At 47.4% G+C, this 25221-nt stretch overlaps 1 protein-coding gene across 1 annotated transcript in view; it reads right to left on the reverse strand.

Annotated features, from left to right (window-relative positions):
* DNAH9 (dynein axonemal heavy chain 9) overlaps nucleotides 1-25221 on the reverse strand; it is a 387812-nt gene that overhangs the window by 172720 nt on the left and 189871 nt on the right. Inside the window, exons 49-50 of the mRNA XM_084647504.1 lie at nucleotides 11307-11567; nucleotides 1788-2213 (exon numbers count right to left, since the gene is read on the reverse strand). Coding sequence (XP_084503630.1) covers nucleotides 1788-2213; nucleotides 11307-11567 — 687 coding nt within the window. The remainder of the gene's footprint in view (nucleotides 1-1787; nucleotides 2214-11306; nucleotides 11568-25221) is intronic.

A 25221-nucleotide genomic window follows, 5' to 3' on the forward strand; every position in this document is an offset into this window, starting at 1 on the left:
ACACACAGATGCTACACTATTAAATGTTTTATAATGACAGATGTGTGTGTGTGTGTGTGTGTGTGGGTGGGTGGGGGTATATGCATCATATTTTTTTCAGAAATTCTGAGCACTGCAGCACATGGGAGCTACATGTGCTCTGTACTTTTGAAAATCAAGTCACTTTCATTCGACCAAAATATGGATTTAAGCACCATGCCACTAAGCAGGCCAGATTCTCAACAGGCATAATTCTATTTAAATCTGTGGAGCTACACCAATTTATGCCAGCTGAAAGTCTGGTAAAATATCAGCATTCACCTATAAACATGATTGTATAGGTATATATTACTATACTACACATTTAATAGCATAGCATTGTACATATGCAAATAAAAAGTCATTTAAAAAGTTAAGGTTGAAAGCATGTTTCAGTGGAGTATTACTAATACACCAACACAGTTGCACTTTCTCTGCAAAAATCCTACATCTTTAAAAAAAGCTCAAACTTGAAAAAGTGTAAATAAAACAACAGTGAAGGGTGCTCCTTGTTTTGATCTGCAGGCAGTGAAATTATCAGAGATGGCTCTAGATTTTATATACTTTGAATTGAAGGGGTAGCAAGGATTTCAAAGGTACTAATCCTCTGGATGCATTAAGTAATATCAGAGTATTATGTTTTCGAACAGTGTAATGTTTTGGTGAAACAAAAGTATTTTTTATTAATTACATTGGAATAATTGTTCTGTTTGATGTTACCAGGTGTTTCCATTACAAGGGACTGTGGGTTGGTACACCTTGCAAGTTTGTATTTTTATCTCAATTAACTATTGGTGTAGCAACTAGAACACACAGATTTTTTGTAATGCGTTATGGTGTAGTATTATAGCATATTGACGAAGTATCTTCTGAACAAGAAATAGGATTCCATAACTACCCAGGAATATGTTCTTTTGAAATTTGCAAATTTGCAGATTTGTGGTGTGTAGGCTGGATGGGGTGATAATGAGTGATGCAGGGTTATAGCAGCCAGGGACTGGCTGTATACTTTACCTTCTAGGCTCACTTCCAGACTTTTCAATGGTAAGGATTTTTAAAGGGTATGGAATTTTTGGAATGGAAGGATAATTCTGAGGAAGAAGTGGGGTGGGAGCTGCTCTCTATTAAAATGTATTTTTAACCATTTCTCTGTCTTTTAACAAAGTTTTTTGCTCAGGGATTTTCCTGGATTTTTAATGAGTGACAAAAGTTTAAATGGAGATGGAATATAAAATATCCCAGTTAGAAGCCCGGCTTTGACAGTTCTTTTGAGTCTTACTAAAGTGGAGTTGTCTTCTTGCAAAATTTAACAACTGCACAGAAGGTGTGTTGGAGACAAGAGAAGAAAAACAGTCCTAGTACATTTTTTTAAAAAGCTCTCTAAAACTTTCTCCAGTTTTTGTTTTCTGTAATATATGTGGTAGATATAGAACATATGTGGTGTGGTGTGTGATAAAAGGGCATTCCAAACTCATGCTTGATAATAATTCCAACAGTTTAGGTGGGAATAATGAGAGGTAAATACTGAGCCTTTCTATTGAGGAAGAAGCAAATCTGAAACAGAGCTAAGCGCCCTTCTCTAGAAAGCAGGGAAGTCTCCAAAAGTGTAGCAAGACCAGATAAAGGACCACAATCTACCCAATCCTCAAATCCACTCTTTCAGAAATACAAGGTACCATAAAGAAGCCCTTCCAGATGCTGAGGGTTTCCCACTGAGCAGTGGCAGCTCCCAGTGAAGTGCATGCATGTGTCATGTGTCTTAAACTTACAGCAATTTTGGCTTTGATGTTAGCCAGCTTCTCCTGCGCAGCAGCCAGTTCTGCGTTGGCTTTGTTCAGAGCCTGTCGCTTGGGCTCTACATCACAGTACACCTCATAGAACCTCACAATATTTATGACCCAAGAACAGAGACCAGCAGCTGCATAGGACTTGGAGGTCACAAACTCAGGGTTAAATTCTGGATCCTGTAAGTACGGCTGAATAGCTTTGAGACAGTTCTCATGGATATTCTCCTTATCAAAGTGAATTAAGGAGTCCAAGAAACCATCTACTCTGGCCATGGAAACCTTAGCTGCTTTCCAGCTCCTGTCCTTGGGAACCTTTCCACCTGGAGCCATGAGTACCATCACAGCAGCAGTGACATTGCTGACAGCAGAAGGCGGTGATCCAAATGACTTCAGTTCTGTCAGATTGTTCTGAAAAGGGAAAACAAGGTTGTTAAGTGAAAATGAATGGGTTTTCTTTTTACTTAGCCACTAATGGAGTCGGGCTCCCAAGTTATCAATCTGAGGGAGTAGCTTTGAAGCCTGAAGCAGCACTCTGAATTTTAAATATTATGACTCATCCAACGTAAAGCAACGAAACCCCCTAGTGGCACCACAGCCTCCACTGGTTTGTTACATGTGCATCAGTTGTGTCCCTTCAGCACTTCAACTAATTCTCAGGCCATTAAAAATGCACAATTATTGCAGATTTATCCCATATGAATATGACAACAAAAAGCTTCATGCTTCATGAAATTAGCCAAGTATCTTCATATAGAGATGGGCTTCAAAAACAACTTTTAATTCAGAATGCAGATCAATGGGGCTGCTGTCCGCCTGAAACTCACTAACTTTAGTTCAGTGTTATACTAACTGTGTTGAATTCTGTTTATCCTGCTAATATCAATTCCTAGTCAGAAACAACAGAGAAATGGCAGTCCCTCCCTAGGTTGAAAACCAAAATGTTTTGATTTGGAAGTGGCACTGTGGTGCCTCATCAAAGTTGTATTTCAGGTACCTCCTGTCCCCACTCTCCTCTATGGGCTGGGCTCCCCAGCCAGACATCAGCTCCCTTTTTTAAAAGTTAGATTGTAGCCGTTTGGGTGCAGAGGAAAGCTTGGGAATGTGAAGCCCAGTGTGACCTAACAGCTCAGAATGCAGAGGGAAAGAGTAAGAATCCAAAATATTATTTAAAAATTATTACTTATTAACCAATAATTATGAATGTTAGGCTCCTGACTCATCATTTTTGAATGCTTGGCGTTAGAAGGGGGGAGGGGCACCACAACTAAAAAAATGCTCAACTCAGTTCGTTTGAAACTCAGAAAAGGTCCTGGTTTTGTAAGAGCACTGGGGGGAAGCGTGATGTTGGTTCTCCTTGTATCTGAAACATCCAACCCATTCAGATACAGAGAAAAACTGACACTAAGATTTCCAAAGTTGCCTAATTCTGACGGGAACCGGGAGCCCACATCCATTCGATGGTATTGAAAGTTTGAGCCTGAAATGATGACTGCACAACCACCCTGTGCTGCTGGTGTACCAGGGATCATTCTGCACAGAGCTGTTGCTCGACACAGTACAGGCACCATGGGGGAGGCACGTATTCAGCAGGGCCTGGAATTAGGCCTAATTAGCTATTCTGCCAAGGATCTGTCATACCCAGCAGAGAGAAAACACAGGCTTTGTGCTGACACCCACCAAACATGGAATCCCTGACAGAATGAGCTGTGCTCTACAGCAGAGATGCCTGCTTTCCTAGCTTATTTGTATGTTTGCTCGGGTTACACTCTCCAACTGCACAGACATCTCATATCCGTGGAGAACATTCACTTTGTACGTGAACTGGAGGCAGAGGCACATGTGAGAGGTACAAAGAGGCTGAGAGATGGGCTTCCCATTGAGCTCTTTGCTCAGATTCAACAAACCAACTCCTAAATTGGCACCGACAGCTGCATTCTGACATTTGCAACAGCATGACAGGCACAGCAGCAGGAGAGAGACATGCTAGGGGGTTGACGTAAACTAGATACATTTGTTTTTCAGCACTCCCAACAGCCATGAATCAGTGAAAGAGGAAAGCCCCTCTAGCAAGGGAGCTCTAACTAGAGCTGCACCTATCTCCACACGGAGACCCTGAATATGCAGCTTTCCAGATGTACCATTTTCCTATGCACTGGAGGGGCCCAAATGTTAGCTACTAGCCAAGATCACCACACATCTGTACACAATGGAGCAGACTGTCTTCACAGACTGCAGCTCCCAGCTTCTACACTCCATTCTGATCCATGTGCTTCTCTGTTCAAATCAAGATGGGATTGTATGGAGGGACCTACAGGCCTTTCCCAGTACTATAGGTGGCTCATAGACTCACAGTGGCTGCTGCTATGGACTGCAAGGCACAAGCTCCGGGGTGACATTTGGTGCATGGATGGCACTTTGGCCACCTGTGTTCTGAAATCACCATTTTGTTGGCGCTTGCGGCAGCCTAGAAGCAGGGGGTGGCTACTGCATAGGCTACAATAAGACCAACACTGTCCTTTCAGCAGCCCCTGTCATTGCTGCAACTGGCCATTATGAGGTTACACGCAGGATGTGACGACAGCTGGATGTTTGCTGTATGCAGGGGTGTAGCCCCTTGGCAAAGGGCGTGAGTGCCATTTCCTTCTGACCACAGAAGCCTTGGTACCAGCTACTCTCCACCAGCAAGGAGCTCCACAGACAGAGGCTGCCCCAATGGTGCCTGTGGGGGTGCTCAATGAGCACCTCCCCCATATAGACACAGGCCACTGCTGAGTTTCAGACTCTATGACATGTCTGCCTTGGAGTGATTTAGTTATAAACAGACACTACTATAAAGACCTCCACATTCTTCTACCAGGTGGGAAGAGTTTTAGCTTGATAATTAGCTAATAGTAAGACACTGTCTGCATAATCCACAATAATGCGGCTTTTGCCCCCAGAACCACCCACCAACTCAATACCTTAAAAATCGATCCTGTTTGTAATAGACACTGCCAATGGCACCAGCACAAGTGCAAAAAAGCAGCAGGGACCAGGGACTGCACCTTGCTTAGTGCCTATATATGACCAGGCACGAGTCAATTGTTGTACATTCATCTCGCCACTTAACAGGGAAAGACAAAAAGAAAAGCTTAAAATACTAAAATTACAGAAAGAGCTAAATCCTTTCGGCAGCATGTACACTAACTGCTCTCAGAGCTGCTCAGTCCCTTGAAGAAAACAGAATGGTTAGAAATTAGTTCAGTGGCAACAAAGAGGATTATTTTAAGCTCTGGATTGATAATTCTTCGATAACAGAACAGAAAGGGAAATCTATCTTGATTTAAGTGGCGTCCTAGGAGAGGGAAATACACAAACTTCTAGAGGTTTTATTTGATAGTATATGGAAGACATTCATGGACTATATTCAGGTCGAGGAGCATGATTTATAAACTCAGGGGTAAAATGTATAATTGGTATATACAATGTTATGTGTTTGGGAAGTACCTGTCAAATAGTGAATGATACTACAAAATACAATTAATCATTTTTAATTAATTATTATTATTATATTCACTTTGGTATCATCTGGTTAAAACTCTCTATGAATTAATGATGGCATAATTTTGCTAGGGACTTTGCTAAAGCCAATTCAGATACAGTGGTGATAGGCAGTAGTAAAAAACCCTACAATAAATAGATAAAGACCATATGCTGTCTTTGATCTTTGTGAGAAACAACCTCTGGCAACAATGAGAGAGCCCTCTGCAGACTGAGGAGCAGATAGAGTCCTACACTTATACCCCAGCCAATAGATCATATTTAAAATGGAATTTATACCCCGCCCCCCCGCACCCCACCAACCCTCTCCACAGTCAGTTTGATCCCTGGAAGAAATCCTCCTAACAACACTTCCACATTCATGAGAGTTGAATAATCCCTTTTTTAGCAAAGTCTTTCTGAAATCGAATGCTTTCATGTATTGGCTTCTTAAGAACAAAGACATCAGTTTTGAGACCACAAACCCACAGGATTCAGGTTTTTTAACTCTAAATTAGTGAAAACATTCCACAGCTGGAGTAGAAATGTGAGGCTGCAAGAGCACATGCCATCATGTTCAGCAGCAGGACTTTCCTGTCACCGGGGACATGCATCCCACCGCTGTGGGGAGTGAGCCCCTGACTCTGAGTTACTAGGGAAAAATATAGACTGTAATGTTGTTACACTGTAGAGGTTAACAAGCCTGCCACCACCTTAATTGTCTTCCCATTTTTGCCTGTGAGTTCCCCATGGTCCTAGAAAGTCAATATCATCATCATGGCAAATCCCAAAGGGACAGCCTCCTTGCCTACCGAGCACTACCCGCATTGGTCTCTAGCTAGGGCCTTAAGGTGGTTTGACTGCATAGCCAGTTTCTATCACTGGTGATCTTATCGCACCGCTGATGCTTTTGGCAGCCACATGATTGCCAGCCATGCAGGGGGGTTCCTTGCTAAATACATTTTGTAATTTGTTGGTATTCCATCCTAACAGCATGTCCACACTAAGAAAGCCCCCAAAATCAATGGAAGCAGTTGTTACACAAATATCCTCAGTTCTGACCTTCCCTAAAGGTTTCTAACTCTCCCACTTCCCACCTTGCCAGCTGCCACATACTTTACTGGGCTCCTTGTCCTGCCAGGAGCGTGGGACTCATGGCTTCTGCAAAGATACTGATGGTGTCTCCCTACCAGTTCCCAGTAAAGGACATGTGACACCATACAGCATGGGGCGGGTGCCTCTTTCCAGGAAGACAGCTGTAATGCACCTGATGCCCATCATCCAGCGAACAGGGAATCCCACTCGTCTACCCGAGCCCACTTTTCCCACAGAGCAATAGAAGAGGCTGGAATGTGCCTCTGGAATAGTTGGGCTGTTCTGTTCGGCTCTATTGCGGAGCTCGTGCAGTTACAGGCTGGGTGATGTCACATATCCTTTGCTGGGGATTAATGGGGAGGCTTCATCTGTACCTTGGCCATCCTGAACTCACCCCCTGTGCTGCACTGCATTGACCGCGTACAGCAAGGCGCAGGCATTGCGCAGACATGGCGATTGTTCTCCTGTAGCTATTTGCTGACTGAAAATGAGCCAGAGGCACCTGGCCATAAAGGGAAAGGAAATGTATCCAAACAATTACTATTAGCCTCTCACTATCAGACCATCTATATTTCTTATTGCCTTCTACTCTACAGTGTTACTTATGGCTTCATCCATTACTGCTGCATTTAACAGCAGAACATAAATACATCTATATTACTGGTCGGTATGAACATGTCAGGAGAGTTGATTCTTCATGTCAGCAGACAGATCAAGCTCTCAGAAGCATCTTGGAGCAGCAGGTGAAAGAAGGACATGACTTCTGGCACTCTGGAAACACTGCTTCACAGGTCTCTAGAAACTCCAAGCCTTCTCGAATGAGTTACTCTACAGTGTCAGCAGGAAACTAAAATTGATGAAGGGGTAAATATTTTCCCTGTGTTGTTGTTTGTTTCCAGGCCCAGGAACCGAAGCAGACACATCAAAAATGTTGCTATGCCTCTCCTGAATGGCAATCACCTGGAAAATTTGTTCCATTAGGACTTTCTTGTCAGTATCCCGAAACTGAGACATTTGGGTTGTGCCTCTTGTTTTGCAGATATGGAGGCAATTCTGACCTATGCAATGGACCTGGACACTTCTCTTCTACCCATGCACCAGAGGCTTGATCCTGCAAGATGCTGAGTGCCTCCTGATAGGTGCTGAGTGCCCTCCCTTCCCAGTGATGTCAAGGAGGTGAGGGGTGCTTAGCAGGAGTGCCCGGTGCCTTTCAGCGTCTGGCTCCAGAAGACAACTTCCAAAGCTTTGTTGAACAATAAATTCTTAGGAGCAGATTAAATATGAACAGACACTGCACTGAGCTGTTATGACTTTACCCGGACTCAGCAAGGCTGACAGAGAGACCTGCAGCACTCAGCTCAGGACGGGTGGAGGTGGCAGCGATCAGTCCCAGAATGGATTCAGCAGGTGACCAATTCTCCATTCCAGATCCTGATTCTCTCCCCAGTCTCAAGACATTTGGGGTTAGCAGGCAGTAATGGGGAAGGGACAAGGAGTGGTGAAGGAAGAAATCCCTTACCTCAAAACAATCCACTTTGGGATCCCCCATCCCCCGCCTTAGGAACCTTCCTGCCAAAGGACGTGCCCGCTGAGGGACAAGGGTGGGCCTTTGTAACTGTTCTCTGTAAGTTCTGTGTCTAGGATATATTGCCTAGCTCCTTATCTGTCTGCACCACAAGCACCCGCGGGGGCAGGCGAAAGGGAAAAAGCAGTGAGAGGAGTACCATGGACACAGTGTGCTCCAAGCTCCTGTCTTCATCATGTCTATTGCAGTAATGCTGAGGGGCCATCCGAGAACTGGGCCCCATTGTGCCAGGTGCCATACAAGGTAGTAAACAGTCAGTCCCTGCTCCAAACAGCATACAGTCTAATAGTCCAGACAAGATGCTGGCGGGGGGAAGGAGGGGAGAACACAAACAAGCAGAGTGAACACAAGCAGCAAATGCTCACTGCACCTTGAGTGATCCAACTCGCGGGACACTTGGGGCCATTTCCCCTTTTCTGCCCTTGCAAACCCTGCCTGGCACAGGAAGGGGGTCAGGGGCCCTAACCGACCCTGCTGCATAGACGATCTGAGTTGGTGGCCCAGGGTACAATTATCCTAAAGGGGGCAGGGGGTGTCACACCTATGACTTTAGTGCTAACTTGCTGTGTGATCTTGAGAAAGACACTCAACCTTTGTGTCTCAACTTCTCCAACTGGACCAATGCAGTCAGGGAGCTAGGCCTGGCGTGTTAAGACAGCATATCCTCAGCACCCACGTGCTTGACGCTGCGAGCTGGGCTGGGGAGCAAACGGCCATACAAAGCTTCACCTACACAGTTCTGGCTGTGTTGGGCTCTTTCTGGTTACCTTTTAAAGGGACTTAAGGAGAGAAAACTCTTCCTGGAGAGAGTGGAGAGGCCACCACTGTACATTTCAGATTGTACAAGTATCACAAAGGCGTTTGACGCATACAGCACTGAACATTACAAATTACAGCGCCCATCCCTTCAGCCCCTGGGCAGTTATCTGGAGACATCCTGCACTGTGCTGATTGGGCATGGGGGAGACACAAGCTGAAGCCACTGAATAGCACTGCTGTCACAGTTTCTGCACTGTGTAGCCTGTGAGCTCAAGCATGAAGTAACAGAGGAGCGACTCTAAACTTGGTGTAGAATGAAATACTGGCAGCATTCCTGACAGCCACGGTTACCTCCCAGGCAAGGCTGTTTTATGAGTTTTGTGCAAAATTTTACCAGGATAATAAGAGTTTGAAACTCCAGCTAAAATGTTCTGTTTTAAGTGAACTGGAGAAAAATCACACAAAGTAGATGGATTATAAAACATATCTAATTGGTATTTCAGGTGTCTTACAGCTCCTGCTGTGCTGACTGTGCACTTGCATAGAAATAACCTGGGAGCAAACAGCTAGAGCTGATAACATCTTTTCAATTAAATGAGATGTTACAGCAATTGCAACAAGATCAGGCCTCATCCCTTGACAGCAGCCTGATCCAAGAGAGTCATCATGGAGCAAAGCAAGACAAGGATTGGCAGAAATAGTGACAAAAGCAGCTTGCCTTGGGAGAAAGCAAGACTAGTTTGCTCAAGGGTGCTCTGTCCCATGGGGGAGGATGTGTTCCAGATCCCTCTCTGTGCACAATCCATGGAGGATATGAATCTGTTACAGCCCCAGGTAGAGAGCCATGGTGCAGGTTGTAGCAGCTTATGCTTTTAGCTCTGAAGGTTGGTGGCCCAATCTCTGGTGTGTTAGCCAAAGTGGAGGCCATCCCACCTGCTGGCTGCTATGGTAATTGATTTTCATGGCAGCTCCCATGCAGGAGTTCGGTAGGCACAATGCTGTGTGTTCCTAGGTGCTACGATAATATAAACAATAAGGTTTAAAATGCTCAGTGGCAGAGGGCAGTGTCTAGTGGCTGAAATCTGCTGCTGTTCTCCAGGTACACAGTAGGTGGTGCCTCCCACACAGATAGCATCCCTCCCTCCCTCATGATCAATTGCCAGGCCAGACCTTTCTTTGCTAGCAGTCCTCTGAGCTGCTGATGTACAATTAACTGGCCAGCAGTACCTGCATGCTTTCTGCACCCTGCTGCTCCTGACAACCATGCTCCTGCCCCCTGCCTGCGCTCCTGATGACTCAGGTATAAGTTAGCCCTTGGAAGCTCTGCAGCAAGACCCTCATGCCTGGCCCTCCTCACCCCTGATCAATCCAGGCCCTGGTGCCTGGCCCATTCATATGCAGCCCTAGCCCCATCTCCCTCCATTATGCACCTCACTCATAGAATCATAGAATATCAGGGTTGGAAGGGACCCCAGAAGGTCATCTAGTCCAACCCCCTGCTCGAAGCAGGACCAATTCCCAGTTAAATCATCCCAGCCAGGGCTTTGTCAAGCCTGACCTTAAAAACCTCTAAGGAAGGAGATTCTACCACCTCCCCACACTCCACCTCTGCAAACACAGGGCCAGTTCTCTGTTGCGTTCTGCTCCATTATGCTGCTCGGGCAGCAAGATGGGCCATGGAGAGGAGAGAAATAGCAGCCCCTGAGGAGTACCAGGAATGTCCCTGTCCCCCTGCTGCCCTCCAGGGCTTTAGCACCACAGCCCGAGTACTTTACAGCAGTACACCTGCTGTGGGAGCAGTCCAGTGCATCGCTCCAGCTGCCTGACTGCAATTCCACTGAAATCTAACCCAGCGGCCCCTCTGTACCAATATGGGGCCGCTGGGCCAAAGTTCAGCGAGTGGTTTTGTGCCCTGGAGCCCAGGGAGTTTGTTACTGCATGGCAGAGAGCAGGGAGTCCTCTGAGAACTCAATTCCTGGCAGCACTTGCAGCATGGATAAGAGAAAGGGGAGACTGCCCTGCCAACGGAGACCCGGGTCCCTGTGGGAGGAGGGGTGGATGAGTGGGGACCACTACCAGGCAGGGGGGACTGAAATTTCCCCTCTGCCTGAGGAATATCTGAATTGGCACCACCATATGCCGGTGGAGCGGCCGTGCGTCGGCTCCGCTCCTGGCCCTGGTGGGGCAGGGAGAGTGACGTGGAATGGGCCAAAGGCAGAGGGGTGTGTAGTCAGAGCACAAGAACTCCAGCTATTCTCTGCTTCCCATGGCCAATAAGCAGGTGTCACTTACAGCAGCCTGGAGATGGCTCTGAGTTATACCAGGGACCAAACAGCCCCAGAACAAGGAGCACATAGCACAGACGCAAAGGAACTTGGGCTCCAGCATGTGTACACCCGCCTGTGATTCCCTTGCATGGTGAGCTGTGATGGCTGACCTCAGAGGCAAGGCCCTTATGGGGCTACGTCTCGAACAATCCAATCGTAACTGTGCTGGCTCAGACAGCAGGAGATACTGTGAGTGCCCTGATGCTTGCCCCATACCTTATTGAGTGTGTTAAGAGCTGCCTGGGCAGCGGCAAGGGCTGGTTCAGCTTTAGCCAGGTCTTCCTCGCAGTCCTTTTGCTTCTGCTTGACTTCCTGGGTTATCAGCGCCACCTTCTGCTCCTCCTCATCAGCGATGGCTTTCTCCGTGCTCACCTTCTCCGTCTCCACACCAACCACCTGAATCAGCTTGTCAGCATCTTCATTCTTCTGCTTCAGCTCAACTTCCTGGGCTGCCAGCTTGGCTTTCAGGCCATCTACCTACAGTGGGAGAAGCACACAGGAAGGGCGTGAACCCAGCAGGCTCCAGTGAAGCATGTGGAGAAGAATTATATAAGCAAGAGAGTGCAGTAAATGGATGGTGGATGGGCCGCAGCCGGGGAAAGGGCAATGCACGGATTGCCACATGGCTCATCCAGTCGCATAGCTCATCTCCAGCAGTGGCCAGCACCAGCTGCTCCAGAGGAAGGTGCGAGAAACCCTGCAGCTCTTTGCAGGAGGAACAGGTAAATCACTGCCCCACTGAGGCAAAGAGCTGAGCAGACCCACTTGTCCACAACGAGGAGAGGAGCCCAAGCTTTAGGTGAACACCCTAAAGTTCAGATGCTTCACTAAACAGGCTTCACTGGATTCTCACCACACAGCCAAATGGCCCTGGCTCCCCCTGCCTCTTGCTGTGTGCTTGTGGCCCCCTCCCCGGGGGGGTGTCAGAGAATGGCCAGCAGCCCTCCCCAGACTCTCTGGGGAGAGAAGGACTGCGCCTCTTCTCCTGACAGTGTTCTGTAGGGCACCTCTTTTGGCTCCTCAGAGAGGTTACCCCATTGAGACGCTCTCCCTGAGGCATCACTCCGCATGGCTTTGGGTCTCCCTCTTATTAGGCATCTCCCACTAATAATAAATTGCTGCCTTCCCCCCTGGGTCTCCCATTCTCCCAGGTCTACCACCGCCACGGCTGGAGAGAGAGGTGGCTGGTAAGGCTCCTCCTCAGCTCTCCCCTTTCCTCCCTCCTCTGCCCTGACTCCCTGAGAAGGGTGAGCGAGAGCAGAGGAACATAAGGTTGCACCATCCACAAAGGGAGTGAAGCCCAAGAAGCTCAGCAGAACAATAGCTCCTAGTGCTAGCAGGACAATGCTGTTGGGCAGTCCTTTATCCTTTACTCCAAGCTGCCAGGAGCACAGACTGGGGGCAATCCTGGCCACCCTGGGCTGCTGGCGTGTGAGTAGTGTCAATCCCAGGAAAGATACAGCCAGCAGGGTGCTCTCGCCAGCCATGGCTCCCTCCACTATCCTGTGGACATGGAATATACAACTGGAAACCAATGCCCACATCATAAGGTCCAGTTGCTGTTCTGAGCAGGATCCCACTGGTAGGTGACTGAAAACTTACATTGTATTAATTAATTAACTATAGCATCTAGGATCCCTGGTTCTGGAGCAGTAGCCTGTTGTGCTAGGAGCTGTGCAAACACCTAACAAACAGACAGCTCCCATCCAAAGAGTTTACAATCTAAGTCTGAGATAAGAACTGATAGGTGGAGACAGGCAGAAGAGGGAGCACAAGAAAACGACACATTGCCGGTCAGCGTGAGGGGCAATGGTCTCAGCACTCCAGCAGCCTAACCACTGTCATGGTTTTTGTAAGCACCATGACAGGAAGGGCAAGTTTTGAGGAGGAAAATGAGGTGATTTTGCAGATATGCTCCTCCCATTGCAGAACAAAATATATACCCAATTCAATCCCCTAATCTACCTGTGAGCACAACTTATGATCAGCTCTCTCTTTCAGCAGCTTATCCCACCACATTCCTGGGAAATGCAGCATGCCTGTGCAGTGCAGGTGTGCTTCACGACAGAGGCAGTGTGCACAGCGACCCACACAGCGCATGCTAGGTGCGACCATTGCAGTCTGGACATTTACAGACCGGAGCACAAAACACTTTTCAGCCTTAGTGATTTAAATTAATATTCACTCATTTTCTCTCTGAAATTACCAACTTCAATGAATATACACAGTCACTTACTCCCTAGACCTCAGAGACCAGTTTGTCATGCAGTCTACACAATGAAAGACTGTTCGTAACACCTGGGGTACCTCTTGACCTGTGTAACAATACTTAATACAAGTCGGACCTTAGCTTTTGCTAATAATTCAGGGGTTCTCAAACTGGGGGTTGGGACCCTGCCGGGGATTGCAAGGTTATTACATGCGGGGTTGCAAGCTCTCAGCCTCCACCCCAAACTGTGCTTTGCCTCCAGCATTTATAATGGTGTTAAAAATATAAAAAAGTGTTTTTAATTTATTGGGGGGGTCACACTCAGAGGCTTACTATGTGAAAGGGGTCACCAGAAAAACAAAGTTTGAGAACCACTGTAATAATTCCATTTTCATAACAGAAAAGGGAACACAATTTTTAACGCAATGTAATCACATAAGCTGCAGCTATTGGCATTTTGGATTAGCTTCAAGCAGAGGCTGTTCCTAGAACACTCTCTGTATTCCCATGCTGAGCAGTTGATCCATTTTCACCTCCTGTTGTTCTGTTGTAGACGGCTGTTTCCACCAGCACAAAGAGGAGATTGTAAATCAAAATGACTCTGAGCTTGCTGGGGTACAGAATTGCTTCAAGCAGCAAACTGAGCAGCATCTTTTTGTTCGTTGTTTAAATCTTCTGAGATTTGGAAAAATTGAAGTGTGAGGTTTCGCTGATTGCAGATATGGCCTATGACCTCCTGCCCAAGATAAGTAACACTATACTCGATACATGTGTGAATAGAAGCTTTATGTGGTTTAAATGGCTATGACAAGACAAACAAGGGATTAACCTGCCAGGGCTACACAAGTCTTACAACAGCTATATAAAAGGAGTGGATGTACACTCAGTTACACCACCTCTTGTGAGAACATTTCCAGACAAAATCTGCCTTAAACTGGAGTAAAGGCTGAGAGCACACAGAACTAATTGAAGGGCAAAACCTTTGCAATAACAAACGCAAGCAGTAGAAACCCAGGAAATTCAGAGTTACGATTACACTCAAAAGAAACACAAAAAGTTGAAAGCATGAAAGGCCATTCTACATAAGGCGAAGGGTGTGTTTTAACATATTAGTTAACGTTAAATTCCTAGTGTAGACAAGGCAAGTTGTTGTTTTAATGTGTTAACTGGTTGCAGTGAACCCAAGTCTTCCCATAGAGTTTACCTTGTATGGCTAACACAGGGGTCGGCAACCTGCAGCTCTGGAGCAGCATGTGGTTCTTTGGCTGCCCCCTGGTGGCTCTTTGGCAGCCCCCTTGCTGGCAGCCATTTTTTGAGAGGGTGTGAGGTGCAGCTCCCGTCCAGCAGCGCAGCAGGGCTCTGACTCCAAGTCACTCCTGGAAGAGGTTAGCTCCTGGCACGTCTCTGTGCGCCTCTTGTGGGAAGAGGGGTAGCGGGTCTCTGTGTGTTGCCCACCCCTGCAACCACCGCCCCCGTAGCTCCCTTTGTCCAGGAACCTGCCAACGGGAGCTGTGAGGATGGTGATGGGGGCAGGGCAGCATGCAGACCTGCCCCCCGCCAGGGGCATACAGAGACGTGCCAGCAGCCAGCTGCTTTTGGGGCAGTGTCGGGCCAGAGTCCTGCTGCGCTGCTGGCCAGAGCCTGCATCTCAAACTCCCTCCCGTACCCCAACCCCCTGCCCCAGGTCAGAACCCCCTCCTGCAACCCAATCCCCTGCCGCAAGCTGGAGCTCTTTATATTCAAATTCAAACAGCAGAAGTCACATTAAAAGTATTAGTGAGTAGTAATAACTTTAATATGTTCAATTATTATTAGTTGATAAATTCTAACTCTACAAATAGCTTTGCGTGTGATGTGGCTCTCGTAATATTTTGATCAAAGACAAATACAAAAAAAATGGCTCTTCTTCTTTGAAGTTGCCGACCCCTGGGTGCTAACATGTTAAAATGACACCTTGCCTTGTCTATACTAGGATTTTGGCACATGTTAAAAATATACCTTTTTTCCTAGTAACAAGGCTGAAATGTACAGTTTAACAATGAATGTTTAACTGTGAAATGTTCAGTTTGTTCAGTGGAAACATAATAATAGGAAAATGCACCAAAATAACTTCATGTTCCCCTGCAGTGAAGCCCTGGGTGAAAAAAACAAACACAAATGGAGACAGCCTTATCCATACATAACAAACAGTTTTATCTCATCAGGATTGCAAATGCTGGACTGCAGCACTCTTAATCCTATACTGGTTGGGCAAACTCCAGCCTTTGGAGTTACAATGTCCATAGAAACATCATTTATCTTCTCAGGCTATCCACTTCTCTTGCCCCCATTACTGCAATATCCAAGCTTTACAAAATCCTGATTAGACCACAGCAGACTGAAGGGTCTCATTCACATTCTTCATTAAGGCCTGATGAACAAAGAACCTTAAGCACATGAGTAACCTCAAGTGAATAGCACAAGTGATATCATTAGGACTGCTTATGTAACCCACACACCTCGTGGGTGTTGTCTTCTGTCCCCTCTAGGGGCACCGAGACCACTTAGAGATTAATGAGTCTGCTTCAGCCTTAGCTAAGAACCTTGTCGCTTTTAGCTCATACGTTTTTCTCCAGAGGTCCTAGGTTCGTTCCTGCCCACCGACAACCGGGGTCTGTCAGTGTTATACTTACATGTTTAAGTACCTTGCTGAATCAGAGCTTAGGACACCATGTGTCACCACTTACACAAGTTGTGTGATGCATCTACAGTGCTAATGCATCTGTTAAATGGCCCAAAACTTTGTCAATGCTGAGTTCAGGTTGCCAATGGTGCCTTGTGCCCTTCCAGAATGTGGAGAGAGGCTAAACCAAACCTTTCTCTGAGAACCAAGAAATAGGAAGGTAAGGGACACATCACCCCCATAGTGCAACCTTAGTTCTGCCCTCTTTGAGCAATGCCCCAGCATGCTAGTAACACCCGTACTTTACCCTTGCTGATGCATGGAACACTCTGGGGACAGCTCCCTCTAGGACACAGTCTAACACCTTATTTTTGCTCATGCAAAGCTCATGGTTAGGTCAGGCATAGTGACCAGGCGCTACCTACGCCTGGCCTACACTCAGCCATCACACAAACCACCCCAGAGTTCCTAAATGTTACCTCCCCTTCACCCTTGCCCTGAAGATTCCTTCTGAGCCTTCACTTAAACCCTACTGGCCGCTGTCACGTCTGCCATCAGACTGCTGACGAGCTCCATGGCAGTAAGATCCCTGTGCACTGCAACTGACACAACCTACAGAACTCTGTACTGAAATGAGGCAGACTTGATCCCTCAAGGCACATGTGCACCTCTCCTCATATCACAGTGACGGCTCTGCCAAACTGTTTCAAATAATCTCTCCGTCATTTAATACAGTCACAGCTACCACAGTGAACACAGCTGGAGTGCATGCAGGAAAGTGATGCAATTCAAATCTGGGACAAAACACGACACCTTCCCACAGTCCTTCTCCAGGCCTACTTATGATGGCATCAACACTACTTAAGCATTCCCAGCAGCTACTGCCAGCTCCAGGGGGCAGAGTTAAGGTTGCTTGGGGGAAGCATGTACCTTGACTCTTCATTTCCTGGTTTTCAGTGGTCTATGTTTAGCCACTCACCACATTCTGGAAGGGCATGAGGCAGCACTGGGCAACCTTAATTCTGCTTTAATGATGTTTTAGGGCATTTAATTTCTTTGGCTTTTCTCAGCATCACCATGCACCACAGCCCACTCTCACCCTCCAGTGCCTCTGGCTTGTCAGCAATAATTACCCCAGCCAAAGAATGCACTTCTGCATGTTAGTCCCTTCACTGCCCCTACAACGTCTTCTCACCTCCTGTCCCTCTGCCTCTCCATCACAGCCTGGTTCTCTGTCCTCAGACCTCCTCCCCATGGAGAGGCAGATCTTGGGATAGAATCTGCAGGTTGAGGAACTGGGGAGACAGGGCGGAAACAGTGCAGGGACTCACTTGGTGTCAGTGAAGGCATTTCTAGGAGAAAGGGGGACAGAATGGGGTGGCATGGATGTGCAGGATTTTGAGAGGAAAAGCTGAAGCTCTCCATTATCCTTGACTGCACAGCTCAGACACCTCCTTTCCTACCCACTCTTCCATGCCCTGCTCCAACAACCCCCATAATCTCCCTCTTCTGAGTTAAGAGCCTTTCTACCCTGGAGTTTGAAAACACTGACATTGAAACACTGACTACCCGGTCTTGGCTACCATACAGCCTTCTGCAACTAACACCTTAAACTCTTCCCGGGGGGCTTCTGGCAACTTGTCCACAAACTTATATTGCCCTGTTAACAACATTGTAGTTATAGAGCAATGCCTGCTGGTTCACAGTGCCCATCTGCATGGAAGAAGAGGTATAAATCTTGCTCCCCATCAAGTCCATCCTTTTGGACTCTTTGTCCTAAGACATAGATTTATACCTTCCCTGTTGTGCCCTGTCATTCACTGCAGAGAGTTAGGGGCCAAGTGGGAGTAAAGGCCCTCAAAACCCTGCATGTGGATGAAGTACCGCTTCACTGCAAGCATTGCCATGAGATGGAACTAAGTGGGAATATTCCAGAGGGCCTCTGCAGGCTCAAAGACAGCCTCATTTATGGAGAGGGCTACTCTCCCAGGAGCTAATGATTGGAGAATATCTTGCAGCTTATTCATATTCTCCTGCACAAATTCAGCCTGGATGCCTAAAGGCCATGTGCCTAAGGTGGTCCTGATATGCCTTAAAGTGCTCAGGCACTGAGGGAGAGGAGGATCCCAGCATTGTACAGTGGTTGGAAAGGATGAAGAAGCAGTTTGCTGTGCCAATGATGGATCTTTTTCTTGAACCACAAGATCCGATCAGGATAACCCTGGAGGCCCACAGGGAACAGACTCAGAGGTTGCTTGCAGCTGCGGTGGTTCAGGAATGGGAGCCACCTATGGGACTGGCGATTGTTCTGGAGTGATCTTGCTCAAGGATTCCAAGGAGGCCACTGGGCAAATGGATATGGCACTGGTGGCCAGTTGGTACCAGGCCAAGAGCCCCTGTCCTTTATCCGGGAACAATGCTGACCTCGGAAGCAATATTGATTTGAGGATGGTTTCTGCTGCTTATCAGTGACAACAAAGGAGAAGATGACCCTGACCTGGATCTCCAGGAGTCCCAGAGATTCTCTGATGACAATGGGGTGAACAATCAGACTCATCCAAAGCCCAACATGGAGTGGCATCAATGCTGAAGAGGAACAGGGAATTGGCACAGCTGGTACCAAGCAAGACACACTCCAACCTAGTACAGGAGAAGGCCCTGGCACCACAGCCAAGGACAGTACTGAGCTCTACAATGGGATCTGCTACCAGGGCAATGACGGTGCTCAGGGATGGACCAGTGTTGAGGGTCCCTCCGTGCCAGGCACGGAATCCGTCTCAGTTCAACAGCCTGAGACAAGGATAGTGCGAGTTGAAGTGACCATGAACCCAGCAGTTCTGCAACACGTCAGAAGGTGCCACGGGCACAATGGAGGATGAAGCAGTAGAAACCACAGCATTGGAAAACACCTGAACTAATGGAGAATCAGGGACTGAGGAAGCCAAACAGGTCTGAAGCCATCTGATACACCACCAGCATTGAGACAGTCAGTGCTGGTACCGACGTCATTGGCACTGACGACACATGGCCAGAACTGGAGTCAACAGTACAGGCTGATGCTGATCTTCGTGCGGTAATGGGAAGCGGCTAGATGGACCTGCTCCATCCCGTGTGCTGGAGGGAGCATGGTGCAGAGTCTCTCTGAGCTCTGGATCTGTCCTGATTAATCTTATGGGACCTCTGCCTCACTGCACCAGAGAAGGGAGAACAACTCTTGTCCCTATTGGGAGAGACAGCAGAATTCGAATGTGGAGCAGCATCACTTGCTAGTTCCACAGGCGACCGCTGATCAGACCAAGGCCTCGGTGCCAAAGCAGGCCTCGAGGCCTGCTCCAGAAGGTGCTACTTCAATCCTAAGTCTCTTGCCACCTGAGTCCTCTTCTTGATGGACTTACAGAGGGAGCACTCTTCCTCAGCGTGTCCCTCAGCAGACACAACAAGCACCTAGCATGGGGATCACTGCTGGGGATGCCCCCCACATGACAGACAATGCTTGAACTCTGGGGAGGACATCACACAGGGAAGCCAACTACTTTAACTGACACTAAACTAGACCTAAGGTACTACTATTATCTAGAGGAAAACCAAAAACTCTTAGAAAACTGAGACTGAAAACATGAGGTGAAAACATGATGCCGAGCTCAGACTCTAGCTGCCAGCGGTGAGCAGGAACTGACAGGTGTCGAGGCAGCGCCACCCTCATATAGCTGGTGTGGAGCTAGGGCCACAGGGCACAAGCACCGCCCCTAACGATACTGTTAGGAAAAGTTATCCAACTTCAGTGTGCTGGGCGTGTGCACCCTACAAGGAATACATGGCTTCATCTACTCAAAGAAGAACTTCTCTACCTGTCTTGCTTGGCTAGAGGCATCTCGCTGGACTCTTGTATTGTGAGGCAGTCAAGGTCACAGAGGTGAGTGTTTTACTCATAACACCCCAGAAGTGACACAGAAGAGTTAGTGCTGCTTCTGGGTACAGTGAGACCTACAACATTAACCCTTCATGTGCCTGCCAGCATTGATGCAAGCATAAGAGACATTTTTTACCAGAAGATGGCAGAATGGCAATGGGAGGAGGAAAAGACTAAAATGGAGAACAGCCCTCTAAGGCCATGACTGGGAAGAGAAAGAATGAGGTGTTGAGAAATGACTGTAAGTGAACACCCCAAGGAAATCAGAAAATTTTAGCATGCTCCTTCCCACATCATCATCTGAAGGCCGATCAGATCAAAGTGTTAGCAAAAAGATCCACGAGTGCCTCAGCATAGATGAGGAAGTTACTCACCTTGTGCAGTAACAGTTCTTCGAGATGTGTGTCCCTAAGGGTACTCCACTTTAGGTGTCTGTGTGCCCCTGCACCTCTAATCGGAGATTTTTGGTAGCAGTGTCCCGTTGAGCCTGCGCATGTGCTCTCCCTCCCTTGTGGTCTGCCTTGAGGGTATTTAGTACTGCACAGGCGAACCCCCCTCACTTCCTTCTCTACCACAGAGCCCTATAGAGAACTCCAAACTAGAGGGGAGGGGGGTGGGTTGTGGAGCACCCATAGGGGGACACATCTCGAAGAACCATCGTTACTGCACAAGGTGAGTAACTTCCTCTTCTTCTCCAAGTAGCGTCCCTATGGGTGCTCCCCTTTAGGTGACTCCGGAGCAGTACCCACCACTGGAGGCTAGGACTTCGGAGCGGAGTCTTTTACTACAGAGATTACTGTGGAGTCAAAGATGGTGTCAGCGGCCAAATCTTCAGTGATCACATAATGTTCTGCGAAAGAATGGACAGAGGCCCCAATCATTGCTCTATAGACTGGGGAGATGGGGTATCCCTATGGAATGTGATTGAGGTAGGAACTGATCTCATGGAGTGCATATGGACGGAAACAAGTTGCGCCCTTGCTAAGTGATTAATGCAACTAGAGATCCATTTGGATAGTCTTTGAGGAGATATCACAGAGCTTTTGGATCTTTCTGTGGACGAAAGGAAGAGTTTAGGGGATTTCCTGAAGTCCTTAGTCCTGTCCAAGTAGAATGCTAATGTCCTTCTAATATCTAACATATGCACAATTGTCTCCCAGTTGTCACAGTGTGGTTTTGGGAAAAAACAGAGAGATGAATCTGTTGATTCATATGGAAAGTCCAGAAAAAGTAGGGAGAAACTTGGGATACGGCCTTAGAGTTATTTATTTATTTATTTATTTAAAGACAAAGGCCATGAATGATGGATGTGCCATCAGGGCCGCTATTTCTCCCATGTGCCTAGTTGAGGTGATGGCAATTAGAAATGCTGTTGTCATGGACAGGTATAAGAGAGAACAAGTTGCCCTGGACTCGGAGGGAGGTCTAGTCCAAGTCCTGAGAACTAGATTAAAGTCCCAGACTGGAGCAGGTGGTGTCACGGGGGGAAGAGAGTCCCGATGCCCTTAAAGAGTCTACGCATTAGTGGTTGAGCAAACTCCAAGTGGGAAGCCATTTTCGCCATGAGATGTACCTTAAGGGATCTGAGTGAGAGTTTAAAATGTAGTGCAAAATCAGAGGGAGGAAAGATGATGTTGAGTCTGTCCATTTGGAATGGTACAAACTTGGAGTCGTTTCCATTTTGTAGACACGTATGTGGAGTGGTCAACTTGTGGTTGTGTTGCAACATGTGTTTCAACTTGTCAGAGCTTCTAAGCCTTGGAACAAAGAAAAATCCAAGCCTGGAGGCGGAGGACCCATGGGTTCAGGTGAAGGGTCAGCATGGAATCATTTCAGCATTGTTTTGAGAGAGTGAGTAAGGAATGGGCTGACATCAGAGGAACAGGAGGGCATATTGCCATCTGCTTCAGGTAAGGGAGCAAGACTTGTCATAGTCAAGAGGGGCAATCAGAATAACTCTCGCTTTATTTTCTTGAATTTTCAACAGAATCTTGGATAGGGTAGGAAACTGAGAAAAGACATGCAAGTGGGTCCTATCCACTGGGAAGATGAGGGCAACTGCCAGTGAATGTTTCCCCAAAGGGTGGCTATATCTTGAAGCACCTGAGAATTCAGTATACACTCATTGTCGTGAGAAAATTCCAATTGAGACTGTTGGTTACCCTGTTCTGTATCCCTTGTAGACAGACAGCTGAGATGAGCACATTGTGATGGGTGCATCAATTCCAAAGTTTGAATGCTGTCTTGCAGAGGGAGGGAGATCTGGCAGCTCCTTGGCAGTTTATACAAAACATACAGGTCACATTAAGTCCATCAAAACCTTTGTGTGTTTTTGATGAAAGGCAGAGTTTGTGCACAGGCACTCCTGACAGCCCCTAACCCCAAAAGAATGATATGGAAGGTCATTTCTGTTGAAGGCCATTTGTCCTGAACCTTGTTGTTGTGTAGGTGAGCTCCCCAGCATATTAGGGAGACGTGTCCCAGGATGGTGAATGTGGGTAGTGAGAGGAGCGCTCTCGCTTGTCCTGCATCAGGTTGGTGCTGATAAAGTCCAGTCACTGTACCAGGGTTAGTATGCCACTGCAATGAAGTGAACCTTGGAGACTACCCTGTGTGGAGCAATCTGTACCTCTAATGCTCCTGCCCCAAAGGTAAGCAGTAGGAAATCTCCTGTACGATGGTTGTATTGAGATATGGAAGTAGGCACCCTGTAAGTTCAGGGCTAGAGATCAATCTCTTTTCGCTAAAGCTGGTCCTAACTGCTGTGAAGTAAGGTAAGGTGACTTCTGAGTGGCGTGACAGGTGAATAGATGGCAGCTGATGCTGTAAGGTATCATTGTTCAGGCCCCTGACCAGCTCATCAAAGTGCTTATAAGAGGCAGTTTGAGAGGTCATGGACTGGGGTGCAGACTGTTCTAACTTTTGAGCCCTGGGCCTCTCACACTGTGGCTCTTTACAGCACAGAGATGGTGAATATTGAGAAGATTGTGATCTGTGGTGTGGTTGAGAGGTATATCTTCTCTTCTGTTCCACATTGTAGATTCCTAAGGAGTGTAGTGCGGTCTGAGAATCCTTCAGGATGTGGAGAGAAAATCTGTCTTTTCCGCAAAGAGTTTGGCCCTTCAAATTGGAAGTCTGTAGCTCTTTGGGCAATCTAGAGAGGTAAAGCAAAAAAAAAAAAAAAAACCCCACAACCCACCCCAGTACCACTGTCATGGAGACTGGGCAGGCTGCTGTGACAGCTACATCCAATGGTGTCCCTAGGACCGGTCTGGCTATTAACTGACCTTCTCTACGAATGGTCTGAATCTGTTCTTTTTGTGTTTCCAGTAATGTTTCAGAAACATCCTGGGTTTCCCAAGATTAACAAAATTGTTTTGGCCATGACAATTTGGTAATTTATGACTCTAAACAGTAATGTTGTTGATGAATACGCCATCTTGCGAAGCCTGATCCTATGGAGTTGACTTGGCATTATGTTGCTTGCTTCATGCATTAACCACATCCACTATGATAGAGTGATGTTGAAAACAAAGTCTGCCTCTTTGGGTAGAGACGTAGGGTTGTTTTTGTTTACACTCTGTTGCTGGTTGGTGCAATGGAAGCTGGCTCTGCCAGATGATTTTGGTAGGATTTAGAATCAGCCCATTAATTGGGAGGATAGTTCTAGATGAGAAGGTAGTGTGCAGAATTTCCACCAACTTGTGATGTGTATCTGCCACCTCCTGTAAGGGAATCTGCAGCTCGTCTGCCACCCTCTTTGTAAGATTCAGAAAGTTCTTAAATCTTCACCTAGTGATGAAGAGTGGGCAGCACAGTCTCATCTGGGAGAGATGAGAAGTGTGCTGAAGAGGTGATTTTTTGTTTGTTTGTTTTTCCCCTTCCCCCTTCTTTCCTGTTCTGAAAAAGCTCTCCCCTGCCCTGGCTCAGGTGCCAGGCTGTAGCAAACCATCTGGTGGACTCTCCCTGAGAGACACCGGAGACGATCGCACCGTGTGTGTATATACCCAAAGAGTTACAATATGGCCTTGGGAGGGAGAGGCAGGAAGGCAGGCATGAGAGGTTGGCGTCATGGAATTGGGGATGACCCTTGTAGTGTGATGGTGGGCTACCTTGAGGGGCCAGGGAATGATCTTCTCCTGGCCAGTGTCAGATTTGTCAGTGGGTAAGGGTGCTGCTGACTGGGGTATTGGCAGTATACAGCCCAGTGCTAAGAGCGATTCTGGGTGCCGGAATGTGCTCGATACCGGGGTCCTGGTACCAAGTAACGGGGATTGTGGTTCTTTCCCAATCATCAAGTCTCCAGGGTATCAGAGCTCATGCAGTACCATGGGTTCATTTGGTACCACAGAGGAGGGTCCGTGGTACACTGTCAGTACCGATAGTTGGGCAGAGCACTCCCTAAATGAGAGTTTTGCCCAGTATAAAAAGTTTGTTGGTGCCACTTTTTAAAGAAATAGTATGGTAATGGTCTCTCCCTGGGTACTGAGGCCACAGGTCTCCAGAGTATCAAAGTACCTGTGTTACCATGGGCTCATCAGGAACCCCAGAGGAGTGTCTGTAGTCGGTATCAATAGTTGGGAAGGTGCAGAACACTTCCTAGGTGGGAGTTTTGTTGCATATGGTACCAAAGGGTTTCCTCTATGCCGCTCTTTTAGAGATGGTACAGTAACTGTCCCCTCTCCTTAGGGGACTGTATGGTTGCCTCAGAGCATGAGGATGGAAGCCTCTGGTGTCTCCATGCAGAAGCAGAGCTGACGGCAGGGCTTCTCTGTGTCGCTGTTTTAGAGATGGTAGGCTAACTGTGCCCTCTCCATGCAGTAGTTGCCCAGAGTAGAGCTCAGAGCAGCACAGAGCTTACAGAAGCCCCTTGTCAGTGCTGAGAGCAGAGCTCAGAGCAGGGCAGAGCTCAGAGCAGGAAGCCCCTTCTCAGGTTTCAGCTTCCAGAGCTTCCCAGCAGCCCAGGAGCGGCAGCTGAGCTCACAGCAGGAGGTTCCTCTGCTGATATTGTCCTATGGAGGTGGCCGCACTGGGGAACACCCCTCTGGCTGGCCAGTTGCTCAGAGGAGCCTTTCCAGGGGGAGTCTGCTGGTGGCTTCTTCTTTGTTTCTCTCTCTCCTCCTCTTCATCACTCGACCCCTGTCATAAATATAAAGGGAAGGGTAAACCCCTTTGAAATCCTTCCTGGCCAGGGGAAAGCTCCTCTCACCTGTAAAGGGTTAAGAAGCTAAAGGTAACCTCGCTGGCACCTGACCAAAATGACCAATGAGGAGACAAGATACTTTCAAAAGCTGGGAGGAGGGAGAGAAACAAAGGGTGTCTGTCTATATGCTGGTTTCTGCCAGGGATA

The sequence above is a fragment of the Lepidochelys olivacea genome (assembly GCF_965140295.1).
Source record: "Lepidochelys olivacea isolate rLepOli2 genome assembly, chromosome: 14".
Classification (NCBI taxonomy): Eukaryota; Metazoa; Chordata; order Testudines; family Cheloniidae; genus Lepidochelys; species Lepidochelys olivacea.